The sequence below is a fragment of the Athene cunicularia genome (genome assembly GCF_003259725.1).
Source record: "Athene cunicularia isolate RWA chromosome 2 unlocalized genomic scaffold, athCun1 chr2_part1, whole genome shotgun sequence".
Taxonomy (NCBI): Eukaryota; Metazoa; Chordata; class Aves; order Strigiformes; family Strigidae; genus Athene; species Athene cunicularia.
This window is the reverse complement of record NW_020799095.1, coordinates 108,891,397-108,913,820: the sequence shown is the minus strand read 5'-3', so window position 1 is coordinate 108,913,820 and position 22,424 is coordinate 108,891,397. Positions and strand designations below refer to the sequence as shown.

Below are 22,424 nucleotides of genomic sequence, written 5' to 3'. Positions count from 1 at the left end.
CTTCTGCTAGTTCCAAAGTGGAAAAACAGGGGCTTTTCCAGGAAAAACACAACTTAAGATGTGCTTAATAGGTACAGACAATATCTGTTAGCTCTGCATTTAGATGGTAGGATCCAGACTAGCTCTGCTCTGGAAACAACTCGGATATATTTCCTACAGGACAGGGGTCTCTATCAGAACAGCCAAAATGCACTGCTGACTGCAGGACACCAGGAGGTTAAACAACTGCAAATGAAAAGAAAATTAAACCATGCTTATATATGTATGTGGAAGGCAGGTGTGTTTGTCAGGAAACACCATTAAGAACCAGCTTCCAGTTTTTGTCAGCAGTCAATTAAAAAGGGAATATAACAATAAAGTTAAGGTTCTATACAGAAGGGGTAGTGTTTATGTATCTGCAACCTATGTGCTTGATGGTGGTACCCCAACTTTTATATAACAAAATTCTAGACATTGGGGCTTTTTGTCTCTCAAAGCAAAGATTAGGTTAAATAATCTCAAAGATTATTTAGAGAAGGTTAGGAAATGTGATAGATCAGCTGGTTACTGGCAAAGATTAGGTTAAATAATCTCAAAGATTATTTAGAGAAGGTTAGGAAATGTGATAGAACAGCTGGTTACTGACTGAATCCTTTCCGTTTTGCTGCCTTTTCAGCAGAGTACATTTGTTTTGTAGAATTTTCAGTGTGCTTTGTTGAAACCTAGTCTCCTCTTCTGTGATATAAGATAGAAAGCAATTGAGTTAAAGGTATTGTTTTCTGAAAAAATGAAGTATTTAAAATTATTGAATTGGAACAACATTGTTAAAAATACCTGTTATGAAACACAAGACATTAATTAAAATTGTATAATGTAAATAGAGACATAAAATAATACTGCAAATTTTAACAGGAAAAATGGATTTTAATGCTCCAATACCTGTAAATCTTTCATATGTTAAGACAGACTAATAGTTGTTGATGTGTTTAGACTAAATCTTGGCCAGGCATCAGATACTAGGCTGTAAGGAAGCAGAGTCTTCCTGCTACTGCAATTAATGACCTTAGCCTGAACACAGGTTCAATGATCGACGCAGTTTCAAAGCAGAGTATTCCTTTTACTGTCTCATCATTGAAATAATTTTAAAGTAATGCCTGCAGTTCTACAAATGATAAATGGATAGTCTTTATTTTGTCAGCATGCTTTTAGACAGGCTAGAATCAACTTTCAGCCTAACATATTCTGTCATTAATGTCATTAATCAGTACATTCTTTTTCAATTTCCTACTGTAGTTCTTGCCTGTGACCTGGTTCCTAGATCCTTTTCCACAAAGACTACTTTTTGTCCTAGCTCATGCTAAATATTGTGATTTACAAATCATTCTATAGAAATCTGTAAGCATTACTACGTACCCTCTGGTACTGTTTGGCATAATTTCTGCTTTTTCATTAGTTTAGGAGTAGTCTTCATCCTCTGTTTGTACTGATCCCAGCACAGTAAAAGTTCAGAATTTGGGCTTCTGGGTTAAAGGCTAAATAGTAGTAACCTGTGAATGATAATTGGCCAGATCCCATTAAGATAAGCCACTTTCTACTTTATTGCAGCTAGGTCAAAATAGAGGTGAATATTAGCATCCATAATGCCATATTTAAGATATTTAAAGTCAAACTCCATGCTTTTCAGGCTGAATTTGAAATCGTGTCACTGAAAGTTCAAGTACTCTTATAGTAATTACACTGTATCAGTGTACTATTACTTTAGTTCATTGCAGGTACCATGTTTCTCATACATGTAACAAGTAGAATACTTACTAAACTAACTTGAAAGTTAGTTTTTTCAGATGTGTGGAGTTCCTGGAAAAATATAAAAGATTATTCTTATTATGGTTCACTGAAGACTTCTCTGGGTTTTATTGCTACAGTGTATATTTGCTTGGCTGTACAGTTGCTAAATCAGTATTTTATTTTCTTTCTGTAAGCCCTGTAAAGCTATACATTCTAAAGATGTTGACAACATGTATGTTGAGCTCCTTCAGCGTTGTAAGCAAATGTACCTCACAGAAGCAGAAACAATAGATGACCATCTGTATCAATTACCAAGTTTCCTCCAATCCATTGCAAGTGTGATATTCCATATAGATACAGTAAGTGAAATATTTAAAGTTACAGTCACGTTTTTTTAATGCAGCTACAGGTCTGTAAGGAAGTAGTAGCTGTGATCTTATCTATGATATAAAGTGTTTGTTTATCTAAAATATGATGGCACATAGCTCCTAGGGGATGGGACGAATATCAGGAGAATACTTTTTTTGATTTTATTTGAATAAAGAAAATGCACTGAGTATACTAAATAAAATGCTACAGTGGATTGTAATGAAAACCATGATAGCCAAACGTGAATAGGTTTTTATTTGTTTTAGGCAAAGATATTTATTAGGGGCTTTCCAGACTCCAGCTGGAGCTGGGAAGCCAGATTGGGACAGAGAATAGATTTTAACTTAAATTCTCTATTCAGACTGTTAAGGACAGGCAGATTATACTACTGTGTTATTACTGTTTAATTAAATTTTTCTAATTGTTTAATATAATATTGTTTAATATTGTTTAATCAGACTTTTCTAATAAGCTTAAGGCTGGTTCCACTGAAGCATTAATCTATTCAGCAACTATGATACTTTCCACAATATATTCCAGGAAACTTTCTTGGTCTGTTTGGTTTGGGTTTTTTTTTACATCTAAGGTGAATTTTGTGAAGTCTTTTATTGTTCTGAGAGCAGATCATGATGTAAACTCTTGTAACAAAGTATTTTGATGAAATAATTTAGCGTAGTTCTTCACATTGATACAGAGTCACAGTAACTGTCTTTGCATAATGGGTATTTTGGTCTTATTTCTTCTAGATTCCTGAAGTATACACTCCAGTTCTTGAACATCTAGTTGTGCTGCAGATCAATAGCTTTCCACAATACAGTGAAAAAATGCAGTTAGTCTGTTGCAGATCTATAATAAAAGTATTTCTTGCCCTCTCAGGAAAAGGTCCAGTTCTCTGGAGTTTTATTAGCACTGTGGGTGAGTCTGTGATATTAATTTTGGTGTGGGTTTTTTGGGCGTTGTTGTTTTGGGGGGTTGGATTACTTTTTTTCCCTAAATTGATTAACTAGTTCTAAGAGTAAAATGCAGAACAGACATTTGGGGTTAAAAATGAAGCTTTTTCTGTCCTCTAGTAATGGAGTTTTAGGGTTCTCGTGTTATTTTTCAATATCTGGTGTTAAATCACTTAAGGATACATTTAACAACTGTTTTGGATGACAGAGTGGCCATCATCAAAGGCAGGAGAATATATTTTTGTGATAATCTGTTTAAACACAAGACTTATGTTCCTGCTTTGAATGATTATGTGGGGAAAGGGATTTCAGAGAAAAATTTACAAAAATGTGTTCAATACCCTTTCAGTTACCTCTACAAAATACCACAGAAAGTAGGGTCAATGTCATCTCTATTAGAAATGTAATCTTTTTATGCTCTGGAACCTGGTACATAGTGAAAATGAAAATTCCAAATATGCAGTTAGTCAGATAGTCCTGCAAATGTAATAATGAATGTGTCAGCATTTGTAGCTGACAATTCCAGTAGCCTGCAGCATGCTGATACTTAATTATAATGATTTTTCAGAAATTATTTTAATTTTTTTTCAGTTATTTATGGTGGCTTTTCTATATTGCTGTGGCATTTTAATTGTTTTTCATGTTCTTGATTTGGGATGTGGTGAACACAAGCACAATGCTGGAATCAAGATGCAAAGTCCATGTCTCAGAGTTATCAGGAGTTACTGCTTTTTTTCTTCAGTATGGGCATTATGGGCAATGCCTTGGTCATCATTGCATTCAGAGTCAGGAAAAGTCAAAACAAGTATTGAAAAAAACAATAAGAAGCAAGTTCAGAATGGTTCTCTGGGAAACATCCTAAAGTTACAGCTCTGGTTTTGGCTGTATTTGCCCTTAAAAAAAACCCCTGTATTCTTTTTGCCTCTCCCTCATCCTGACAGAATATATAAAATAGAAGACTGATTTAATTCATTGCTAATGTAATGAGTGATATGGATGCTGTACGTTTTTAAGTCTGTTCAGGCAAATTTTTGTTGTTGTTGTTTCAGTGCATCAGGGATTAATCAGAATCTTCTCCAAGCCAATCACATTTTCAAAGGTAAAATAACTATTTAAGCATTTCATCTAGATTCCTAGAGTATATGTTCCAGTTCTTGAAGATCTAGCCCAGTAAACAGGGGAAGGCCCAAAGAAGCAAAATAGTACTGTCTATTCTGTATTGTGGCTCATTTGTTACTAGTCTCTGGACCCTGCATATAATGAGTGTAATGAGGGTATGGCTCATGTACTGAATGAAAAAAATTTGGGGAAATAGACTTCTGTTCTCTGCAGTTCTTGGTTTGCTCAGGTTGTCTGTAACAAAGTAGGTTGTAATCAAGGTCATCCAGCTTTCTTCCAGGATAAGAGATTCTGGACACTTCAGAAGTTTGACTTGGATGTTTGTGTTAAGGGAAGATTTTAAAGCTTTTTAATGCTGTGCGGCAGGATAACTATAGAGTTTCTCAAATAACTGACCACTAGAAGGAGAACAGCTTTAGAGCTTTTTGAAAGGAGCTGGTTGTTTTGTGTTCTTTTCAGATTGGTAAAGTGAGAAAGCTATTCTTTTCACATTTCTACCTGCAGAAGTAATTTTACATTGTGTTTTAACTTAAGTCAGGTAGTTATATATGTAGTTGTATTGGGTTTGGCAGAGATGGAGTTAGTTTTCACCGTAACAGCCCTCATAGCACTGTGCTTGTATGTATTTCTAGCTAGAAGGGTGTTCATAACACAGTGTTGTAGTTACTGCTAAGCAGTGCTTGCACAGCATCAAGGCTGCCTCTTGAACATTCCCCCATCACCTGTAGGCTGGGGGTGGGCAAGGTCTTGAGAGAGGATATAGCCAGGACAGCTGACCCAAACTGACCAAAGGGATATTCCATACCATATGATGTCTGCTTAGCAATAAAAGCTAGGAGAAAGTGGGGGGAGGGGGCATTCATTATTGCAATGTTTGTTTTCTGGAGCAACTGCTACATGTCTTGAAAACCTACTTCCTGGGAAGCAGCTGGACATCACCCACTGATGAGAAGCAGAGAATAAATCTTTTGCTTTCCTTTGCTTACTGCTCATGGCCCTTGCTTTTGCTTTATTAAACTTTATCCTGACCAACGAGTTTTTTCCATCTTATTTTTTCCCTGCCCTGCTAAGGAGGGGAGTGATAGAGCATACTTGGTGGTTACTTGGCATTCAGCCAATGTCAACTCACCACAGTGATGTTTCTGCAAAATATTGTGTCCTTTCAGGATTTTTATGAAAAAGAAACTACTGGATCAGAAGAATCCCCTGAAGATGGAGAGGTTGGGACACGGAGATGGAAAGTACCAACGTATAAGGACTATCTGTATCTCTTTAGAAGTCTGCTGAACTGTGACATAATGAAGGTAAAAGCATAGTTAATGTGGAAATACAAAAGGAAACATAATCCTGAGTCTTATTGCTGCTTTTTTAACCCTAGACTTTTACCAGATGTCACACTGCAGAAGAACTGTTTCTTGGTTTTAGATGGATTTTCTGGCTGATAAAATAATTAAACAGGGATGAACTTAGGCTTCCATAGCTGAGAAACATCTAAAGCTGGATTCTCTGGATCATTCAACTCTTGGTTTGTAAATTCAGGAATAATTTTCATTGGTGTTTTGAAATGTGAACTTTTTTCCTCCTACAAAGGAATGTGGTTTTGAAGATGAGAACCTTCTTACTGCAAATTCACCACTGCAGTCCCTGAATCGCTTGCTGTATGATGAACTTATAAAATCTATTTTGAAGATTATTGAGAAATTGGACCTGACTGTTCAGAAACTGGATGTTAATGAACAGGTGAGACCTGATGTCCATTAATTCCTGCTGTTGCAGGAGAACCAAAATCACATTCCCTGCTTGTTTTCATTATGCTTAGATAGCTCCTTAAAGTGTCCTTGAAATAGCATTCCTACTAGACAAAGTGGTTTACTTTATTTCTGAATATTGCATTGCAGTGTTAGGAGATGGAAGCGTCAGAATCGATAGAATTTCACTGTTATCTTAGACACGCTACTCTGGCATCTAGTGGTTTTCATTTTTCTGCTTGCTTTCTCCTTAGAAGCAAGCATCCCTTATTATGTCTTGGAATTATTGATGGGTCAATTATTAGTCCTTTGTGTCAGAATAGCTAGTAACAGCTAGAAAAAGAAGAGACAGACTGTTAATCTGGAAAAAAAGGTGTAAATGCTTTCTGTGTTGTCACATATCCAGTGTTTTTGCTTCAATATCTATTTTCAGGATGAAAATGAAACTGACGGTACTTTGATTGGGCCTACTTCTGATCCTGCTTCAAATCTTCAGCCAACAAAGCCAACAGACTTTATTGCCTTTATAAATCTAGTGGAATTCTGCAGGTATTAGTATGTTTTTAGGTAACTTGGAAGTTACAAAGTGGTTGGAGAAAATCTGAAATGAGATCTAAGATGCCTGTTCCTGATTTAAGACAATATACCATATTTCAAAATGCACAAGGTGATTAGTAGGGAGACAGTAAGTGTATTTCAGATGTCTGGGTTATAGGTAGAAACATACGAGCTCATCAGCTCAGGTTTTTTTTAAAGAGTACAGGACACAAGTCATCCCTTCATTACTTGGGTGTAATTGTCTTTCATTATATGTTGTAACTTTCAGTATTATACTGACCATATATCCTAAATACTTCAGAAAGCAAACATGACAGTCTTCATGGAGTAGTATTGGGCATTAGGTGAAAGGTACAGCTTTTATTGCCAGTTGGAGGTCTAGTTGATTTCTCCTAGCAATACTGCAGTCTCGATAATGGAATGTGATATGCAAGTATGTGTGTGTTTGTATAAATTTAGTAACGAGATATAATGAGGAAAAAATGGCTTTGCATTTGGCTTTGCAAAAAAAGGCAGAGTAAAAATCTTCCTACGCTTGCTCAGAAGACAACATGTAATTATTCCCTCACTGTCTTTGGAGCTGCTCTGTTACAGCAATACTTCTTTCTTGTACTGACTTAAAAACTGAGAAAAAAGGAAACATATTATTCAGTTTCTTTAGTTTCTTTTCCCCCCCCCCCCCCCCCCCCTATATGTTTTCTGTACATCTGTTTTAGAGAGATACTTCCAGAGAAGCATGTTGAATACTTTAACCCTTGGGTATATTCCTTTGGTTATGAGCTTATTATACATTCAACAAGACTGCCTCTTATTAGTGGATTCTACAAGCTGCTTTCTGTTACAATGAAAATTGCCAAGAAAATAAAATACTTTGAGGTGAGATCTCTTTTTCCAACGGAGGTGTAATATGTTTTATTAATGATGGTGCAGTTTTTTCTATATATTCTTTTATGCGTTATGGAAAATAGTTCATTAAAACTGTTAGCCAGTTTCAAATGTTTATAGCATCCTATGTCTCTAGTTACAAGCACATAGAAAGTCAAAATTTAGACTAGAAGCCCAGTTTCTGAAGAGACACCATCCATGTATACTGTTCTTTCTGAAGTCCTGAGCCTGGTGAGCAGAGGGATGGGAAATACCGAAGATAGCCTGGATATCAGAAACAATCTAATCAGACAGCATAGACGTGTATGGGTTAGTTACTCAACTTCTGGGATATACTTGTATTCCACTCCTTGATTTCCACAGGAAATACGATGCTTTATTGGTGAAGGCACCATTTGTGGTAGAGTGGCGGTGCTTCAGCTCATTATGTGTGTAGCCCAACACAGAGCCCAGAACTGTCCCTGCCATTGCTGGTGATGGCACCAAGTGAAGCAAGTTTGAGAACTCATTGGTGTAGATGCTGCTGTGAATTACCCTCTCCTTATTCCACCAGCATTCTTACCACCTGGAGGTCAACTGTTAGGGATCTGTTTTTTCTTTTATGGTTTGTTAGATGGGTGGACAAGGAGGAAATTAAGACAATGAAAAGTTATTTTCAGTCATAGGTATCTTGCTTATTTGAGTAATAAGTGTATTACAAAAAGTTGACCCTCAGTGCACTGTATTAGTGTTAATTTGTAAGCTTTGAGAGAACAAATGTACATTTCAAGTTTTCACTGATGCCAGTTTCATATTGGACAGTGATGTATAAATTCAAAGTTGAACTTGTGTTTCATATTTGTACTGTGAACTAAATTTTTTTAATACTGTTGAGTTGTGGTTTGTGTTTGGTAGGGTGTCAGTCCAAGGAGTCTCAGAAAATGCCCTGAAGACCCAGAAAAACAATCTTGCTTTGCACTGTTTGTAAAGTTTGGAAAAGAGGTAAGTGATTTCATTGGCTAACTCTCACAGTCTACATATAAGCACATACAACTCAATCAAAATTACATCTTCTGAGAAATCTTAAGTATATGATAGAAGTATTCCAGCTCTTTGAATTATGCAACACAGTTTAAGATCTTTTTCTGTCTGTTTTTTACTTAATGTCAGAAGAGGTGTATTGGTCATCTGTTCATGTACAAATTGAAAAATCAATGTATAATTGTATGTTAAGTACTTTCTGGTAACTGCAGGTGAATGAAATTCCACTATTGTGTTTGAGTTGTTCGTTTTACGTGGATACTGATATAGCTAAATCAAGATCTTAAAAGGTTTATTATTGTTGTTGATCTGTGTATCTGAACTTTAGGTTGCAGCAAAAATGAAACAGTATAAGGATGAGTTGTTGGCGTCCTGTCTGAATTTTTTACTTTCTTTACCACCTGACATCGTCATGCTTGATATCAAAGCATATATTCCTGCACTGCAGGTGGGTTAAAGTGATGTACAGCTAACGCTTTTTTCTAAAACGTGTACAAAAATTCTGGGGCAACCTTAGTATCCTGTTGAGCAATTAAGATAACTATTAAGCTTTGTACTGTCTTCAGTGAGATAGAATACAAATTACTTGACTTTCTGGATAAACAAGTACATTGTCAGAATTTGCTTTTGCCCTAAGCTGACTCTGTTAGTGCCTGTGTTGCCATATAATATATTTCTCCTGTACTGATCTGAGTGAGATGTTAAGAAGGAAGGTGTGTTATATGCTAAATGCTTTCAAATACGTTTTTTTTTTTTTTTTTACCTTTAATAGTGGTCAATAAAAATGCAAGACTAATAATTTTACATTTGACATGTAGAATGCATTTAAGCTGGGCCTTAGCTGTACCCCAATGGCTGATCTGGGACTGGATGCTTTGGAAGACTGGTCAGCTCACATTCCCAGACATATAATGCAGCCTTACTACAAGGATGTGCTACCTCTTCTTGACGGTTATTTGAAAAACTCTACATCTGCAGGTATATACAGGCAAAAAGCTGATAGTCCTGAGGAAGAGGAAAATACTTTTTTCATAGTTAAACCTAAAGATATCGATGTGACATGCTTTTTGTCTATATTGTGCAATTCCTGTGGTTGGAACAATGTAACTTCTCTTACACCCCAAAATTTGCTTTTTTCTTAAACTAAGATTTATTTGCTGCTGTCGATCAATCATTGTAGCCATTTTATATGCCACTTCTCTGATTTGTCCTTTTTATTCTTAAATCAGCTTAGTTTTCACTAATAGAGACTTGTCATTAATAAAGATACTAAATGAAGGAATAATTATAACATCTTAAAAACAAGTGAAACTAGGGTGGTTTTTTTAAAGAAAATGTGAGTGGATGCATGAGGTGCTTGTACAATAAACTAATATTAATATGCTGATTTTTTTTTTTTTGTTCATCAGTTGAATCCCACAATAACTGGGAAGTAAGGAAACTTTCTCGAGCAGCCCAAAAGGGGTTTAATAAAGTTGTGATACAGCGTTTAAGAAAAGCAAAGACTTTTTCATTGGTAAGAACACTGTTTCTTTTTAGAGTTAAATGTGAGTTAATCACTTCCCACTGTTTCTTTTCCTTTCTTGCCTGCATACCTGTTTCCTGAGGGTTATTTCTATCAGGTCAGATCAATGAATCCCATTCTACAGCATGCTTCAAGCTGCTACATCAGTACAGCTTGAATGATGTCATATACTAGGGTGAGAATGGGAATGAAGCAGGGAAAGGGAACTGAAGAAATCCTGTAAGTCAGCATCACTGCTAGACTGATATACTATGGAAATAAAAATTTTAACTCCTACACCTAAAATCAGTTCCTAGCTTAGCAGTAGTGCAGTGTGCAAATACCATTTTGTGAATGTGTAACTTTTTTTCTTTTTTTTTAAATTGTGGATGAGTTTATAGTCTCAAAGTCAAACATATGTATCATTTTGACCAGTGGCTTCTCAAGTTGCTCAAAATAAGTGTAACTTTATATTTCAGTGTGCAAACTAACTTGGAATAAACCTCTCTTAGGTGTGAAACTAGTGTATATATGTTAGTATGTATATATATTAGTGTGTGTTGTGTATGTATGTAACTCTTTCCAGCATAATGGTCTTTAAAAAAGTAAACTTTACATTCTATACAGGCTACTTATGAAAACTATTTGGCTGCTTACATATAGACACAGGATCTAAACTTTTAAGTTATGAGATTAAAGCAAATGAAAATTTTTACTTCAGATTTCTTTCCACTTTTTAGACTGTTATCTGTGGTGAAAAAATTTTAACCTTTACTTGAGAAATGACAATTGAAAGCCCACAAAATATGATGAAAATACTTTCCAGTCTTGCCCTCTTTTGCTTATTGAACAAAAACCTGTTCTTTTGTTTGATGCAGTTCTTCATTTTACCTTCTTCATCTGTGTGTTAATAAAACCCATAAAACCTTCATTTACTATGTAAACCAAGTTATTCCATATAGATATAACTCTTCCTTCACTAATATAAATCTGTTGAATTATTTAGGATGACAGTCCCTCCTTGGAAGCAGTAAGGACTAGAGTTGCACGCCTTCTTGGATCTTTAGGAGGGCAGGTCAACCACAACTTAATTACAGGTGAGTGTCCTGTCCATGTAAATAAAAATACTTACATGCCTCTGCTGTCTCTCTAGAAAGTAGATTTTGGTGAGGTCTCAACATTGCGAATGAATGATCTCTTTAAAGAAAGCAATTTTTTGTTGCTCTTGTCTAAACAAAATTTCTTTTATTAATTCTGGAATTCAGGAGGGCAAAGTATTCACTAAATTACTACAGAATGCAGACAGTGTGTAGAAAACTTCAGTTAAAGGCAAAAAACTATATGCATCTGGGTATGTGGTTTTATTCCCCCCCCCGTAAAGCCATTTCAAAACTTTGCCCCAATTTGTAAGTCTTCAGTACTTGTTTCCACCTTTTTACTACAATTTTCACTTAATCCAGTTTTTCAAAACTGCAGCCTGTGAATTGTGTAAATCTCCACAAGCTTACTTCACTTGTGAGTTTAAGGTGAACCATGTCTTTAGTATGTCCAGGTAGTAGAGTTCCATTTGAGAGTCTCCTCAAACAAAAAGAAAAATAAAATTTCTTCTCTTCTTTGTTCAGTATGTGAATAAGCTATATAATTTAATAATTAAATATCATAAAATCTAATTAAAACAAAATTGGAAAAATACAGTATCTGATCATGAGATTTGAGGGATAAATTCAGAGCAAAATTTAGTTAGTCTGAAAACTAATGTGGTTGTATAGAAGTTTTGTTCCTTTCTTTTCACGCTTACATTTATTTTTTTCTGCCTTTACAATCAATTTTCTTTCTGCAAAGTACTTCCCTGTTGCTTATTCAGAACTACTGTTAGGAAATAGCCTTATTCCCTGGAAATTAAATACAAAGTGTGGTCAGACTTTATTAAGCAAATTAATAAATCTGAGAATATAGAGAGAGAAGGGAGTAAGTATGGCAGCTTTCCTTGGAGGCCATAGCAATAAATGTAGTCCTTTTCTGCACAACTGCAGGAGTTGCTAAGTTATATCTTCTTGTCTGATCTGATCCTCAAGACTTTTTTCGTAAGTCTTCGATGTCTTAAAGTGTATTAGATGTCTTAAAGAAGTATTTTAAATCAAGTGTGATTCAATGTCTTCTGGGTTTATAACTGTCTCCAAACTTACCTGTATTGAAACTGGAGACTGCTGTGACTGTCTCCTGAAATGTTTGCTGCAATTATTTTTAATGTGGTGGCTAAACATCTGTTTGGATGTGCAAATAAAACCAGCCTTCTAACATAACTCTGGTACTTGTAACGTCCAGTAATTTATCAAGCATTAACATCGTATGGTAATCTAACTAACGTTTGAAGGTTACAGATTTTTTTAGCTGAGCAATGAAAATATTTGCTCTACATATATATTTAAAGCATATTTTTGTTTTGGTCTTTTTCAAATGCCTTAGCTACCTCTGCAGAAGAGATGATGAAGAAATGTGTATCCTGGGACACTGAGAAGCACCTGAGCTTTGCTGTACCATTTGCAGATATGAAGCCTGTCATCTATTTGGATTTGTTCTTGCCTCGTGTTACTGAACTGGCTCTTTCTGCAAGTGACAGACAAACAAAAGTATTGATGTTTTATCTGCATCTTTTTTTTTAATGCTAGCTGAAATACTGCATAAAATAATGTATTAGTTGTTAAGAAAGACCAGTTTTAATTAATTCATAGGTAGCAATGTGCTTCTTCACTCTTCATGATGACATTATTCTGACTGTTTAAAAACTAAAGAGCAGAGGTTGCTATAAGATGGCATTGTGCTTTGAGAGTTAGACCTAACATAAAAATGAAAATTTTAAACTAGTTGATCTTCAGTGTTTGACCTCCTTTTCGTGCCTAGCCTATGAACTTGTGGGCCCAGTCCAGCAGAGCACTTATGCAAATATTTTGCAGCTTTGCTATATTGGGATGTTGATATCCAAAGAGAGTCCAGAAAGGAGGTGTCCTTGAAAACACGATGATGGGTGACTTAGCCAGTGATGAATTTTCTCCAGCTGAAAACTGAATGACCACAATAAACACTAAAAAATTAAGAGAAAGGCCAGTTAGAATGTGTGTAAATTACTTTCATGGACGTGACCTGTTCCTGGAGTGGTGACTTAACATAGATGGCAAGTACTTGAGAAATCACTCCATTCTTGTGACTCATTCTCTCCTGCCCACAATTTTGTCTTCTCTGTGGAAGTAATGGATGCATAAGCAAAGGGATTTTTAAATTTCAGGTTGCAGCATGTGAGGTGCTACATAGCATAGTTGTGTACATGTTGGGGAAATCATCTCAGATGCCAGAAGGACATCGGGGTCCCCCACCCATGCATCAGTTACATAAGCGAATATTTCCAGTACTGCTTCGTCTTGCTTGTGACGTAGACCAGGTAAATAGATTCATTTTATAAGCATTTTGGCTCGTTCAAGATACCTTTAAATGCTGGAATTAATATATAATTTTATTTAGAAATTATCCTGATATGTTGCCCCCTCCTACCTCCAGTGTAATGTATTTTGTAAGCTAAAATTCTATTTTAAGGATAGTTTTTCAGGATTTCAGGAGCAGAGTGGAAGGAAGCCTTTTCAAAGACTTCTGTAATGGAGTGTAATTCAGAGTAACTCAGAGGTACAAACACATGAGAGCTTTGAGGTTAATTCAAAGAGTTTGTGGTACCAGCAGCTCTTTATTGCTCTACTCAATTTCTGTATTTTTCTGTAATAAGTTAACTTATGTGAAGCTGATTGAATGTGTGCAAATCTACAGTCCACAAAAAAAGGATTTGGGAGAGAATTTGTAGCTGTCTTATTGATAGGTAAGGATGATATATTTAATTAGACATCTGAACTTGATATTTCTCGTCCTTTACACAAAACAGAATAGATACATAGGTTCAGCTCCACTGAAATCACAGGTTTTGTGCCTTTTCAGACTGCTGTTTGGACCCTGGCATGCAGGTTCTGGTTTTAGATGAAAGGAACTTTGTGTTCTGTTAAAATATACAGGAACCTGGTTACCAATTTAGGTGAAGCTCCTTTTGCTGGCATGTGGCTGAACATAAACCACAGGTGAATCATGCCTGCATTGGTCCAAATCAGTGCACACAGGCATACACACTGTATTATAAGCATGTATGTATGCGCATATATAAGTATATTAATGGTTCTTCCCTTCATTCTATAGTATGACAGTATTCGGTCAGGTTGATTTAAAGGTAGAATTGCTGAAATCCAGGAGGTTAGAATTACGTATATGGTAAAGATTAAGAGATATTTTAGATCAAAATAGAGCTTAAAAAGAACTTTCCCTGTTTCCCTGGCTGTATATTGGCATATTAGTATGTGGCATGCAGTGTTCTTTGTCTGAGGGGATCTTATTGAAAGTAAGCTTGGAGATCTTTTGAGATGAGTTGAACAGAAAGCAGCTAACCAGATTTTTTTTTTTTTTTTTTTAAATCCTTGATATGGGAATGTAATATGAAGCCGACTATTCATTTTATAGACCATATTAAAAAGAAGTACTAGTTTTTATTCTTTGTTTGAATAGCAAAATAACATACAGAGATGTATTAATCCTAGAAATGTAGTTGACGTTTACTCTTTCCAGGTAACAAGACAGTTGTATGAGCCTTTAGTTATGCAACTCATTCACTGGTTTACCAACAACAAAAAATTTGAGAGTCAAGATACAGTGGCATTCCTGGAAGCTATCTTGGTAGGTCATAAGTCTGTCTTCTCTTTTTTTCTGTGCCATGTGACTATTTTTAACTAGCATCATTTTACTACAGGAAGAACTGAGAACACATGAACAGATATAATGGCTCCTTATTTGTCTGAAAGAAGAAAAACAGTTTATCAAGTTTTTGGTCTTTTTTTAAATGACCATTTAATGTTTCTTAACTGAGATTTTGATGATGGATTTTTCTATTTCTTTGGCATTCTCAAAATGCAGGTGTAGCATCTTTAGAGGGCCTTTATAGGATTAATGAAACACTCTCTTTATCATCAGTGTATACAAGGAACTACTGAATGACACTCACACCACACACTACCCCTTCTTCCCTTGAATGAAAGCTGCTTTTGATGTGGGCTTAATTTTTCTCTTAAGTTTCTCTGCTTTCCCCAGGTGCAAAAGCTTTAAATTTAAAACTGGCTTGTGCACAAAGCTGAAGTGGTTGGAGGCAAGGTAGGTCAGGAGGTTTTGCAGTACTTTTTGTAAATGAAAGACAGTGTTGTCACACCACTTCTAAAGCAGAAGAAACTGGCCCATCAGAAAATGAAGTGACTTAGACAAGACTCCTAAACTGGTAGCTTTGGCAATAGAAATCCAGATCTTTGAGTTTTAATCCAGTGCTGTGAAGACTGGAATACTGCCCTTCCCTTGGACAGTAGTAATTTTGAAGCTTTATTATTTCTGGGAAACTGTTTGTTAACTTAGAAATTACACTGTATATATAAGCTACTCTAATACTGCACTGAAACAATGGCGGGGTTTCTTTCATTCTTGTAATGAAATAGTCTTATGTAATTTCAGAGTGGCATAGTGGATCCAGATGACAGCACTTTGAGAGATTTCTGTGGTCAGTGCATACGAGAATTTTTTAAATGGTCTATTAAGCAGACAACACCGAGACAGCAGGAGAAAAGCCCAGTGAACACCAAGTCCCTTTTTAAACGGTTGTATAGTCTTGCTCTTCATCCCAGTGCTTTCAAGAGATTGGGTGCAGCACTTGCTTTTAACAGCATTTACAGAGAATTTAGGTGAGCAGAGCTTGAAACAGTAAGTAGCTTGGACTAAATGTTCAGGGAGATAAAAAGAATTAAGTGTAGAACTCAAATAGTCATCCACTGACATTCATTCTATTAATGTATATGATAGCTGTAAAATTGAGTTACTCAGCTTATTCACTTTCAATTATAATTTTGTAGTTTGAGCTTTCTACAAGTGGGGAGTGTTTAAATTTAAATTTCTATCACAAGTTTATGGAAAGTTATTTGTGCCTTTTAAAGGTGGTCAGCAAATTTAGTTGCTTTTTTTAGTGGTTTAAATGTATTTTTTTGTGCAAATATCTTGTGCAGTTTAATTCTGTAGTGTTTTAATTTATTTTTTTAATTAGAATTTCACACTTAGTGCTTCTTCTGCTCGTGTTTCTCATTACATTTATTCCTGATTTTTAAAGGGAAGAACATTCTCTGGTGGAGCAGTTTGTATTTGAAGCATTGGTTGTATTTCTGGAAAGTCTGGCCTTAACACATACAGATGAGAAATCATTAGGTGAGCTATAATTAACTATGGAATGAAGAAAAAAGCCATCCTGTGGAATCTTGATCTTGAGAAAAACTACTATACCTGTATGAAAAGTAATTGTGCATGCTTTTAAAACAAAGGAAGGATTATATTTCGTTACTGGTAGTCATTTGATACGTAGTTAGGAACCCTTTGAATCAACTCCTTGCACCTTTGGAAAACTTTGAGCCCAGGAGAAAGAACCTTTTCATATTTACAATGATATACAGATTTATGGTAACCCTAAAAGTACTAGATGTGCTTCTGAGTCCTGGTTTTGCAGTTACACAGTGTAAAAAATGTAGTTTGAGAATCTTGAAGTCTGCTTTTATAACAAACAAAATGCTTGAAAAATTGACGCTTCTATAATATCCTGTGGAAGATTTCCACCATTTGTAATACCCTTTCCTGGTTGCCTTGTCATTCTTCTCTACAGCAGTATGTAGCTGTATGAATACTCTACGACTTCTTTCACGGTACTAATGATTCTTCAGTAAACCTGCTTTTCTCCCCCCCCCATGCTCTGACCTTCATCAACTAATAGTAATTGGAGCATAAAACCAAAACCTGAACAGTTCAATACATGATAGAAGTAGCCCCAGAAGAAGTACTCACATGGGAAAATTTTACAGTTTCTGTAAGTGTGGTCAGAGAAAGTAGAATACACAGTTTTATAGTAAAGACCTTGTTGGCCTGTCTTCTACTTCATGATTTTGTTCTGTGTCCCTTAAAAATTTCCTGTAGAAGCACAGAGTAGTGGAGTGGGTAGACTTTATCCTGTGTGTAAATCTCTTGCACCATTTCTATAATGCTAATACCTCAATTCATTTAACCAAGTTACTAGCATTTATTTGTAAATGTAAATTCTGTCCTTCTAACAGGTACTACTCAACAATGTTGTGATACTATTAATCACCTGAAGCGCATAATCAAGTATAAAGCTCCTTCTCTGAGCAAGGAGGGAAGACGGCGAGTACCACGGTCAGCAATTTGCCTTTTCTTTGCTTTTTTAATATTGCATTTTAACTAACAACATGTAATTTCGTTAAACATTTGGGATTCTCAATGAGGAATACATCCTGTGACTGTTGCTGATGCAAATCAACTGATATGTCTGTTGCACTACTGGTGGGAAATGCTGGACATGATACTAGAGGATCATGATTGTCATTCTCTATTCCAGCGTGGTGATCTTACTCTAGTTTGGCAATGACAGGCAGAGAAGAAAAGCATATTTCCCTCACAGCAATGTTTGTAGTAATGTTAGCACTGATGCTACAAAGCACTTGGAGGAAACTCCTTTAAAGTCTTTCTTACTGCTGCTAAGTGTTAGCAAAAGTAAGACAAGCTGCAGTATGATGATAAGCAATTAAAGAGGGGTAGTGAAAAAAGTGGAAGAAGCAAGAATGGGTTCAGTATCAGTCTGGATGAAGCTCTGAGTCACCTGGTCTGATTGCATAGCTAACCCTGCTTTGAGCAGGAGGTTGGACTAGAAACCTCCTGAGGTCTCTCTTTATCTGAATTATCATGTGATTCTAAAGAAACAGGCAATTAAGTCTAAGAGTTAGCTCACTGGTGTGGCATTTGGTAAGTTAGGACACTGGATAGTTATAGATGGGGAAAAACTGTGTGAGCTTATTTAAGATTTAATCCCCATTTTTGTCTATTTGAGTGTTACAAAGAGAAGGAAAGAGACCTGATTCTGATTTTTAAATTGTTGCCACAAAGACTGTGCTTTGGGGATCCAAAGTAGAGTGAGAAGAAGGGAAAGCAGTGCAAGACGTGCCTGTAGAAGAGCCCTCCCTTGCAGTGCAGATGGGTTGTATTTAGATATATACATACATAATGCTCATGGAACACTGATTATTTTTTTTTTCAACTGGAAGACTGTAGCTTCTTGGTAGATGCTAAGAGGACTATTAATCCCTGATATTTTCATGCAGAGGATTTCCAGCCACTAAGACGGTGTGTCTTCTGGATGTTGTCATGTGGCTCTTAGTGCAGTGTGGACGACCTCAGACAGAATGCCGACACAAAGCCATGGAGCTCTTCTATGAATTTGTTCCTTTATTACCAGGTATTTTAAGTCACAATGCACTATTATCTTTGCTTTCTAAATACTGTGCATGTCTTCCCTCTGTATTTTCAGTGCAAAGTATTAATTACAAGAAAAGTCATGTTTGAAGCAAATGTCTGTTCACTCAGTGCTGTTAAATAGAAACTGAGTAGTTGCTCATACTGGAAATGAAATATTGTGAGAGTCTTGGGGTTTGTGGGCATGGAAGGTTTTATTGTGAACTTCCTTCCAGCCAGGAAGGAGAATTTACAGGCCCAGAACTGTTGTCATGTTCAGCTATGAAGACGGTATTTGCTGACTGGGAAGTAGTAGTGTCTCACAAATTGGCCTTTTCCTTGTGGGTAATTTAAGTAGTATCACTGAGGCTAAAACAGAACCAATACCTTCTCCACTAGAAGATACAGTTTAAAGCACAAAGTTTGGGTGTGTCAGTCCATTTGCCTCTAATTCCTTGCTAGTTTGAATTCCTTGCTAGTTTGAAATGTATTTTTCTTAGAGAATTTATATTTCTATTTCTATCAGGAAACAAGTCTCCGTCTTCTTGGCTGGCTGATGTTCTAAAAAAACAACGTGTTTCTTTCCTCATTAACAAATTTGAAGGAGGTGGCAGCGATGCCAAAAGTCCATCTGGGATTCTTTCTCAGCCAACTCTCCGTGGTATGCAAAAGCCCTTCAGCTTACAGACTGTCATGCAGTGGATGGATATGTTCTTAGCAGCACTGGACTGCTACAATACATTCTTTGAGCTGCAAATGATCAAACCTCATGAAATACTGGGTGAGTGATTAACTGTTGCATTAGGTTCATTTATGTCTGTTAGACAAAGCTCATCCAAGATAAGTTTCTAACTTGGACTTTAAGCTTTTCTCTTAAATGGAGAATTGATTCATTTTACAAACTCTTCCTAAGCAGTTTCAATGGCAGTTGTTATATTGGATTTTTTTGATGAAGTACTTTGTTAACAGCATATCTTAAGACGTTTCCTTTTAGTCCTAGAAATACATTTTTACATTTCTGTCTGTCATCCACTCACCAGTGGCTTCTTTTACTCTATCTCATCTTCAAAAATTATTCTGTACAGCTAATTGCTAATTTCACTCTGCTGATTGTAATTTTTTTATTTTAATCCTTCCAAAGCTGTTTACCTGGTCTTTGTTAATGTCTGGAGGGAGCTATCAGAAAGCAATGAAAGAAGTACTCTTTTCATTTCAAGCCCTGTACATGTTACCTTTCTTCAGTTCCTGATACTTCAACTCCATCAGGTTCAAAAGCCTTGTATTTGAATTTTGATCAGGTGCATAGTAATACTATGTGTAGCCATTGGGTGCCTCAAAGTTTTTAATTATTTATGCAGGTCTAAACAAAATGCTTTTTATCACTGGTAGTACAGTTGCATAGTTACTTCATGTATGAAGTCTTGTACAAGTTCCAGGTAGTCTGTCTGTCAGTGTCATCTTTGTCTTGGTTTAAAGCAATACTGTAAGATCGTTGTTAGATGCAGTTAGCATGGGGCTAAATTATTCAAAACTAGGGATTTAAAATTTTTATCCATTTTATTACAGATGACTAAGTCATCATCATCAGTAAGTGCTTGTAATGGTCAGTGAGTAGAAATCTACCCTTTACTGGCCAGAATGTTAATATTTGGAACTGACATCGGACTTTCCGAAATCACTGGTGTGGGATGTGGTGGCTCTCTCTTTGTTATTGCAGTTCAACTGTTTTCTTCCAAATACAAAATAATATATTTAAAAGTTGAGAGCTGTTGTATCATTTCAACTTAGTATGATTCTTCTTAGGTGCAAATGAAAGATCCTCATTTTTGGAAGCTGTGCAGTTCTTCCTTAAAACTATTGCTTTGCATGATATCCACGCAGCAGAGCAGTGCTTTGATTGCAGTTCGAAAGGCAGCATGTTCAGTCCACAAGAGAGAGATGTGTATAATTACAGCAAGTGTACCATTATTGTCCGAATCATAGAGTTTGTCACCATGATCCTGGAAACATGCCAACAGGATTTCTGGAAGGTAGGAACTGAAATCTGTAGTGGATAAAAGGTACACATTTTATATGTAGTTAAGGATTTGTTTTTTCATTGTGAGGTTAATTCACTGGAGAACATCATCTTTAGGGGTGCTTTAATTGTAATTGATGGCTAAGCATCAAGAATCATTGTGGTCTTTGCATGTAAGTGAAAAGAATTGTATTGCACAGTTGTATTTTAGTGGGTGATATAGTTTTGATTAGAGGAATTAATATTTCCTGTATATTCCAGTTATACATTGACTGTGAGATTCCTGTATGTTGACTATAAGATTGTTATTCTGTATGGAGTACTTGCAATTAATATTTTCTGTGTGGCTCCTGATGGCCTTAAATATGTGGAGGTGATAGCTGCTTAAAAGGCAGAAAGGCAGATTGTGGCAATTCTGTCTTGAATTAATTACAGATATTCAGATCTCTCCATTTGCCTAGCTTTGCAATATAAGCAACTCATAAGTACTATACTTTATATAGCTTACAAAATTTACGTTGCCAAGTTTAGTTTTGAGACTCTTGACTGTCTCATTTTCAGCAAATCTCTGATAGTTTGCACAGAGGTGTACGTCTGGATTTCAAGGTGACTACAGCTGTATAATCAAGACGGAAACAGGCCTATGTGGCTTAAAAGATCTTATGTGCAGTTTGAGATAGCATATATCCCATGTATGTTTTTATAGATAATTTCTGTGTATTAGCACAATTGATTGAAAGTCAGACATTTCATATAGAAAATGTTGCTTAGTGAGAATAGTTGCTGTTTCATGTTTGGTTTCATTTTAGATGGACTAATGATAAGTTATGAAGAAGAAAATAGGGAAATCTAACTTAATTTTTACATAAAGCTTTTATTTAATGTTTTATTCTTCCTAGGTACTTGAGAAGGAACTGCTTAATGCAAGCCTTATAGAGCTTCTGGTGATGACAGTGTGTGATCCATCACGTGTAGGCTTTAACACAGCTGATGTGCAAGTCATGAAAAATCTCCCAGATATCTCAGTAAAACTCATGAAAGCTTTGATGAAATCTCCCTATAAGGAATCTTTGAAACTCTGCATTAAAAAAAGAATCACACCACAGAGGTAGGTAGAGGCTTTCTGGTAAGCATGAATCCAGAACAAATGCCACACCTTGAAAAATGGAAAGTAAATAATGTTGTGTATAGCTGCACATGGAGCTCCCCCGCCCAGTGTAATGTTATTGCTTCTCTTTTCTCATTAGCCTTGAGGACCTTTGTTCTGTTGATCTGTTTAATTCAGATGCACGTTTTGATCAAGTTAAGTTTAGTGCTATCCTTTCTGCCTGCAAGCAACTCCAGAAATCTGGCCTGCTTCATTCTGTTCTTCACAGTCAGGTAATTGTTTATCCAGAAAATAATGATAAATATTTTCATACAGTAAAGAACTTTTTTCCTGTGTAAAAGGCCCGTATGAAGACAGAGAACAGATCAGATTAAGTAGTTGTGTAAAATGAGATCAACAGTGAAGAACTGGTATTGAATGGAATCAGAAATAAGTGTTTTATGTTTATTTTACCTATCTGAGTGCCACGATACTGAGGTTTGAATGAACTTCGTGATTATGTCTGTCTTTCTCCAGTTTCCAGGGCCTGGAGGTAACCAGAATCTACCAAAAACTTCCTTTTAGTGAGCTTTGCAAGCCTGAAAGCTCAAAAAAACAGGATTTACTATCCTATAAAGGAGGCGTTTTTTAGCCGTTTTTAAACAGTGGACATCGAAAGTGAGGAGGGAAATTAGAAAAGAAATACCTTCTGGGCTGATCAGAAGCAATATAGTCAGTCTGAGTTGCAAGAAAACAGGATAGAGCGGTTGGGAGATGGGGATCTAGACTATATTACTGAAATTATTTCTAGTAAGTTTCTGATTGTAGGGAATCTATATTTTACTTTGGGCAATTAAAGGAAAACAGGATATGTGACAGTCACAAGGGCTGAGAGAATTTGTCTACTGGTGAGCAAAGCTATATTTAACAAGTAACAAAATATTTAATTTCTCTGCAGTATTTGCCATCCATCTTCTATGTCTAAACAAAAGCTGGA

At 36.0% G+C, this 22,424-nt stretch overlaps 1 protein-coding gene across 1 annotated transcript in view; it reads left to right on the top strand.

The window, feature by feature from the left end:
* The window catches only part of PRKDC (protein kinase, DNA-activated, catalytic subunit), an 84,864-nt gene that overhangs the window by 6,500 nt on the left and 55,940 nt on the right, over nucleotides 1-22,424 (top strand). The window contains exons 10-32 of the mRNA XM_026841457.1: nucleotides 1,959-2,123; nucleotides 2,880-3,048; nucleotides 4,133-4,182; nucleotides 5,369-5,506; nucleotides 5,793-5,942; nucleotides 6,384-6,499; nucleotides 7,225-7,384; nucleotides 8,288-8,374; nucleotides 8,742-8,861; nucleotides 9,232-9,391; nucleotides 9,823-9,929; nucleotides 10,924-11,014; nucleotides 12,384-12,547; nucleotides 13,201-13,353; nucleotides 14,571-14,678; nucleotides 15,498-15,724; nucleotides 16,144-16,238; nucleotides 17,132-17,231; nucleotides 18,194-18,327; nucleotides 18,850-19,104; nucleotides 20,127-20,353; nucleotides 21,240-21,448; nucleotides 21,588-21,720. Of these exons, the coding sequence (XP_026697258.1) occupies nucleotides 1,959-2,123; nucleotides 2,880-3,048; nucleotides 4,133-4,182; nucleotides 5,369-5,506; nucleotides 5,793-5,942; nucleotides 6,384-6,499; nucleotides 7,225-7,384; nucleotides 8,288-8,374; nucleotides 8,742-8,861; nucleotides 9,232-9,391; nucleotides 9,823-9,929; nucleotides 10,924-11,014; nucleotides 12,384-12,547; nucleotides 13,201-13,353; nucleotides 14,571-14,678; nucleotides 15,498-15,724; nucleotides 16,144-16,238; nucleotides 17,132-17,231; nucleotides 18,194-18,327; nucleotides 18,850-19,104; nucleotides 20,127-20,353; nucleotides 21,240-21,448; nucleotides 21,588-21,720 (3,318 nt within the window). The remainder of the gene's footprint in view (nucleotides 1-1,958; nucleotides 2,124-2,879; nucleotides 3,049-4,132; nucleotides 4,183-5,368; nucleotides 5,507-5,792; nucleotides 5,943-6,383; nucleotides 6,500-7,224; nucleotides 7,385-8,287; nucleotides 8,375-8,741; nucleotides 8,862-9,231; nucleotides 9,392-9,822; nucleotides 9,930-10,923; nucleotides 11,015-12,383; nucleotides 12,548-13,200; nucleotides 13,354-14,570; nucleotides 14,679-15,497; nucleotides 15,725-16,143; nucleotides 16,239-17,131; nucleotides 17,232-18,193; nucleotides 18,328-18,849; nucleotides 19,105-20,126; nucleotides 20,354-21,239; nucleotides 21,449-21,587; nucleotides 21,721-22,424) is intronic.